Raw genomic sequence first — 5,688 nt, 5'->3', positions numbered from 1 at the left:
GGCAGCGGAAGGAAATCCCTGAGACATGTACATCCATGTGCTATCGCAAGTGGAAAAAGAGGTAGGCAGGCGTTCCTCCCTGATGTATCTGCCTCTGATGGTTATCCAAAAGCAAATACCAGGCTTTGAGCTCATCTGGCCTGGCTGTTTTAATCCTTTAGCACATTTCAGTTGAATCTTTTCATTGATAACAGTCAAACATACTGCTAGTGGCATGCTTTCTTCTATGCCTAATACCACAGACCTGACATTACAGCAGATACTCTTCTGGCAGTATCCTCCCTGCTGCACTTGGGTACCTGGGCAGAGACGGACTGCTGCTGTTGAAAGCTGCTCTCTCACCCTTGCATTCCAGCTCTAATATCGCTCCACTGAGCAAAATTACTGCAACTGCTTTTCTGCTATTGGCAGAAAGTGGCGTTAAATAAAAAACAGTAGTACCCTGCTTCCTTCTCTCTTTTCAGGCTGTTTTTAGAAAATGAAGTAGAAGTATCTGGGGTATTTTTCAGCTTCTGTACTGTCTCTAACACCCCTCTTATGCCTCATGTTCTGTTCTCCTCACTCAGTACCCTCCTGTTAGCAGCCCCCAATGCAGACTCCGGTCTTCCCTTTGTGAGAAAACATAACCGATTTCATACTACAAAAGAGAAGGAAAATAAGAAAAAAAAAAAAAAATAACCTGGCAGTTTGGCCAAAATCAGCTCAAGACATTCCACAAGTTCAATGTCAGCATGCCTTATACAGTTTGACTCAGCCTGCATTCTACAAGATTGATCCCAAGAGGGACACTTGCCCTGGGTGAAGAGTCCCCCTGAAAGGTTAAAATTCCTGTAGCAGCTACCAGGTAGGCAGAAAGAGATAAGGCAGCATATAAGATAACAGGGAACTTCGTGGCATTTCCTGCAGCCACCCTCCCGTAGGAGCTGGCTTTGGTCCATTTAAAGCATTTGATGTATTTAGCCCTACCCACACTTAGTTCACTCAGAAAGAGGCAACTTGCGACCTGTACTACCCAGCATCTAAACGGGGGCATTTCGTTTCTCATAGACAAATAATAAAAATAGCTAAAACACAGAGATAATTGTACATCATACAAAACCCGTGAAACATGAAACCACATTAAAATATTAAAACACGCGGAAGCATCTAGCATAAATAAAGTATGTGCGTACACAGGTAAGCACGTGTGATTTCCAGGGGTTCGTGCGCGGCTGGAGCCGAGAGGCTCGGAGAAAGCCGGGCCGGGGGGCTCCAGCCGCGGCCGGGACCCCGCGGGCAGGTGAGCCGGCGGCGGGGGCGGGGGGCAGCCCGGCCCACAAGGAGTTACGGAGCGCGATTACTTCATGTTCCCACCGGCCGCTTTCGGCTGCCCCCCCCCGCCCCGGCCCGTTTCACAATCCCGGCTCCCGAGCAGCCCTGTCAAGCCGGCGCGCTCCGTGAGCACACACCCCCCGTGTTCTCATGCTGGATTTTCCCAGGCCATGAATAATCTCGAAGCCCCCTCAATAAATACACGTTCAGGGATGCCCGGAGCTCATTCATCCCGCCAGCCTCGCAGACGAGAAGGGGTCGGGGCCGGAGTCGAGAAGAAGCCGCACCATGAAGTTTTCCCGGGACCGCGGCTGCGACCGTGCCCGCGCCGGCCGCCGCCGGCCGCCCGCCCTCCGCGCCGCGCTGCTGCCGCCGCCGCTGCTGCTGCTGCTGCTGGTGCCGCGGGCCGCCGCCGCCCCGCTGCCCAACGCAGACTCCTCGGGGGAGGCCGAGCCGGACGAGGCGGCGGCGCGGCGGGCGGCGCTGCCCGACAGCCTGCGGCTGGCGCGGCTGCTGCACGCCCGGGCGGCACAGCTGCAGGACGAGGTGGGTACGGCCGCACCGCGGGCTCGCACACGCTCACACGCCCGGCCCGGGCGCGGCCGCCTCCTGACGAGGTGCGACCAAACCTCTCCGTGTCTCTCCCCAGATGTGCGAGAAGTTTACCGTCTGCCAGAACAGCATGGAACTGCTCCTCTACAACAACCTCAACCTCCCCAAAGTGACGGAGGAAGATGGGTGTCTGCTCGCCGGCTTTAATGAGGCAAGGAACCGCTCTCTCTTCTGGTCTAATCCTGTATACCTGGGGCAGGTATTGCCCGCTCAAAAGAACTGTGGAAGTTGACCTAAAGATCTTTGCCGGCTCTAGCCGCCTTTGGCTAGACCTCCACATTTATATAAGCATCATCTGCCAACCTGCAAGCAGCATTGAGATCAAGGCAGTTTGAACTCTAAGTGACTTTCTCACCTTTCTCTCGTTTCAGGATAAATGCTTGAGAAAGATCTCCAGCGGGCTTTATACATTTCAGACATACCTCAAATACGTACAAGAAACTTTTATCAGTGAAAATCAAAATGTTGAATCGCTATCCTTTAGTACAGAGCACCTGGCTCGCACCCTAAGACAGATGGTGAGTTGGTTTTAAATTTAAATTTAATTTTTTTTATAATTTTTGTGGCTTAATACTGATGTGAAGTCAGAAATAGCTAATGTTTTGTGAAACAGGGGATGCTAGGTTTCAGTTCCTTGAAAAAACAGGTGACAGTTCCTTATGCTTAGATCTTACCCTTATGACATAGAGGGTCTACAAAGTTTCACTTTCTTTTCATAAAGAAACAACTCTTGTTCCTACTTTTTATTATTACTTATAATTTCCAAACCAACTGAACACATCATTGTTTTAAGAACAAATATATTAAACTGGCTGATAGAAATAAGATTTCTCAGGGAGCTTCTTTCTAATTGCAGAACTGCAATTCAGCTGGTACTAATGTAGGAACACACTGAGAAATATAAGTCAGCAACTTTTTTTTTGAAAGTGTATTTTTACAATATTATTTATCTTTAAAACTCTCCAAAACAAACTTTTAAGCCAATCTGTACAGTATATTGAGGTATTGCTGTCAATATACCAGATCAATATACCAGATAGCTGCCTACTGAAAAACACATACTTTGCTGATAAAAAATCTTTCATAAAAATAGCCATTTCTCTCTTGATTTGATAAACTAAAATGCTAGTAAATTCTGACAGACATATTTCATGTTTTGGAGAGCTTTGAAAGGTCACACTTTAAAAATTCACTTAATTCCTGTAGTTCTTGCTCATTTTAACAATCCTTTAATAATCCTTGTGTCTTTGGGGAAACCATTTACCTAATTAAAAAACACCCAGGTAAGGACGGCAGAAGTCTTGGGGCATAATTTCCTTCCAGGAAATTTTCAGCATGTGAAAAGCCTATTGTGTATTGTGTGTTTGCCATACCTTTCCTAACATATTTACTTATGCCCATCATTCTTTATGTGAAAGGAAGCTGAACTGCTTTTTTTCACACTGTGCTAGCTGAGAATAATAGTCCTGTCATAAGACAGCAACTGAGTACTGGCTTCCAGCTTGATACACAAGTTTGCAGAAAGTTTGCTTCAAAAGTGAGAGACTAGGTTCTTTGGGTTGGGTTTGGGGCTTTGGATGGGTTTTTTTTTGACCAAGGTAATCAAAAGAGGCAGAATTAAACACAGTGATCAAAAGCAAAACCTGCAGGTGTAGAAACTATGGAGTTTTTGAGAAAAAGCCTTGATCTTCATGTTGGAAATTTTTTCTTTGTGAGAGAAAAAATCTGCTATTTAAGGCAAGGACAGCAAAGCCAGAGTCCATCACTTGTGGTTAAACAGATCCACCAGCATGATACCTGTGGATATCCAGCTACAGACTTTACCAGAGCACAACAAGGAGCTGGGCATACCAGGAAAAGGGGGTGTGATCAGAACACACTCCCAAGTAGTCTGGATAGGGAGCATACTTCTCTCTTATATTTCACACAAAAGATGCTCCAGAAGGAGGTTTGCATTTTTTGTCACTTGTTAAAGGGTAGGAGAGCTCCTAAGGTTTAAGCAGATGCTTAACTTTGCTATAACTTTGGACTCCAAATCACCTAAAACAGCTCCATTATTTGGGTGTGTAACTCCCATTTTCAGAGTCAGCATTTTCTGAAGTCCCACTTCTTGGGACAAGTTCTTCAAAGGCCTTTAGGTATTGGGTGCACAGGACTGTGAGTCAACATTAGATAAATAACTCATTAGATAAATAACTTTTACTCATCTTGTGGTTATGCTCTCACGTATCAGTGAAAGTTGGTGGCACTTAGTCTCACATGAGACTAAATGCCTGGAAAGTAAGAATTAAGCAGCTAAACAAGTTTGACATCTTTGGAAACTTGCTAATCTGCTACAAAATGTGAGAGTACTCCAATGTCAGCCAGCCAGCTTATGACTCAGGATGGAGCAGTACAGGTTAGGACAAACCATGATCAGCACCTCCCCAGCTAACCAACCACACGACTGCCAGAGAGCAGGAGGGGTGTACTGACCTGCTCAGAGCCTGCTGGACTGCAATGCCAGAGGTCCCATTCAAACCAGAAGAGTGTAGCCCAGAGACTCCTACACAGCAATCATAGCAGGCATCAGCATTCCTCACACCTCTGCACAGAAACAGGGCTGGAGGAAAGCACAGGTCCCAGGGAGAGCTCTTGTCTGCAGTACAGAAAGAACAGATATGCAGCAGGTTGGGAACTGATGCTCTCCAACAGGCTCAGTTGACAGTGTTTTAACCAAGGGCTCCCAATATTGTCTTTTTCACAGGTGATCAATCCCGAAGAAGTGATCATCCCAGATGCAGCCACCCAGGAATCCCTCCACACAAAGCTGAAGTCCACTACGGCCTGGACAGAGAAAATCACCATCCAGCTCATCCTCCGAGATTTTACTTCATTTATGGAGAAGACAGTGAGGGCCGTGCGCTATTTGAAAAACACCAGGAGTTTCAGTGTTTGAATGTTTTAGTTCAGGCACAATCCTTTTGTTACAAATCTGTCAGGTGGCAGATAACAGTGTTGTTCTGTTTTAAGAACTAGAAATAGTAACAGTGATTTGCATCTATATACATTCCCATTTCCTTCTAGGAACTTATTTATTGTATTTAAAATATTTATTAGTTTTTAATATTTCTTATTTATATTTTCAATATTTAGAAATAATTTAAACAAATTATGTATTTTATTTCCCTTCTAATGGTACTATTCAGATATGAACTTATTTAATATGTATTCAACAAAAAACTTTTTCAGAACCCAGAGAAATTGCTGTATAACTTATGTTTTTATATATTTGAGAGATAGTATTTATGATTTTTTTATATTTTTAGGACAAATAAAAGCCAGTTTTTAAAAAAGCTTGTGTACCTCTGTGAACTTTTTAAATAAGACTAAAGCACTCTAATATATCCAGGTTTTAATATCTGCAGTTATCAGAATAACCACTTTCAAGAACTTCTCTGTATAATTAGGCCAGTTCTCTACATATGTACAGCACATATATAGAGAGATACACATGTACAGACAACCTCACTACCATATAATTTTTAAAATGGGGTATGAAGGAACCAGATGCACTGAAAACGGCACTTATAATTGTACAAGATAAACCATCAATGCGCCTGAGAAACAAATGGACAAGTGTCTTATATTTAACAAGGAACACCCAATAAAATTGTTTGGAAGGGTCTTCTTACAAGTCAGATATTCTCTTTTAAACAAATAAAGTGGTGAGACAACCACATTAACCACTTTGACATGAATACTATCTTCTGATTAGTTTTATTG

At 44.1% G+C, this 5,688-nt stretch overlaps 1 protein-coding gene across 1 annotated transcript; it reads left to right on the top strand.

The window, feature by feature from the left end:
- Window positions 1–1,599: 1,599 nt before the first annotated feature.
- On the top strand, window positions 1,600–4,861 carry IL6 (interleukin 6). Its single transcript, XM_040060856.1, has 4 exons — window positions 1,600–1,857; window positions 1,961–2,074; window positions 2,295–2,441; window positions 4,670–4,861. The coding sequence occupies exons 1-4, from the start codon at window positions 1,600–1,602 to the stop codon at window positions 4,859–4,861; spliced, it is 711 nt and encodes a 236-aa protein (XP_039916790.1).
- Window positions 4,862–5,688: the final 827 nt, after the last annotated feature.

Source organism: Hirundo rustica, chromosome 1 (genome assembly GCF_015227805.2).
Source record: "Hirundo rustica isolate bHirRus1 chromosome 1, bHirRus1.pri.v3, whole genome shotgun sequence".
Classification (NCBI taxonomy): Eukaryota; Metazoa; Chordata; class Aves; order Passeriformes; family Hirundinidae; genus Hirundo; species Hirundo rustica.
The sequence above is the reverse complement of the archived record's forward strand: the minus strand, read 5'-3'. Positions and strand labels throughout refer to the sequence as shown.

Excerpts from the sequence above, each read along its gene's own strand:
- IL6 (XM_040060856.1), top strand. The coding sequence starts at position 1,600 with ATGAAGTTTTCCCGGGACCGCGGCTGCGACCGTGCCCGCGCCGGCCGC. Across the intron at positions 1,858-1,960 it reads CGGCACAGCTGCAGGACGAG|ATGTGCGAGAAGTTTACCGT; the intron begins GTGGGTACGGCC and ends GTCTCTCCCCAG. Across the intron at positions 2,442-4,669 it reads CTCGCACCCTAAGACAGATG|GTGATCAATCCCGAAGAAGT; the intron begins GTGAGTTGGTTT and ends TCTTTTTCACAG.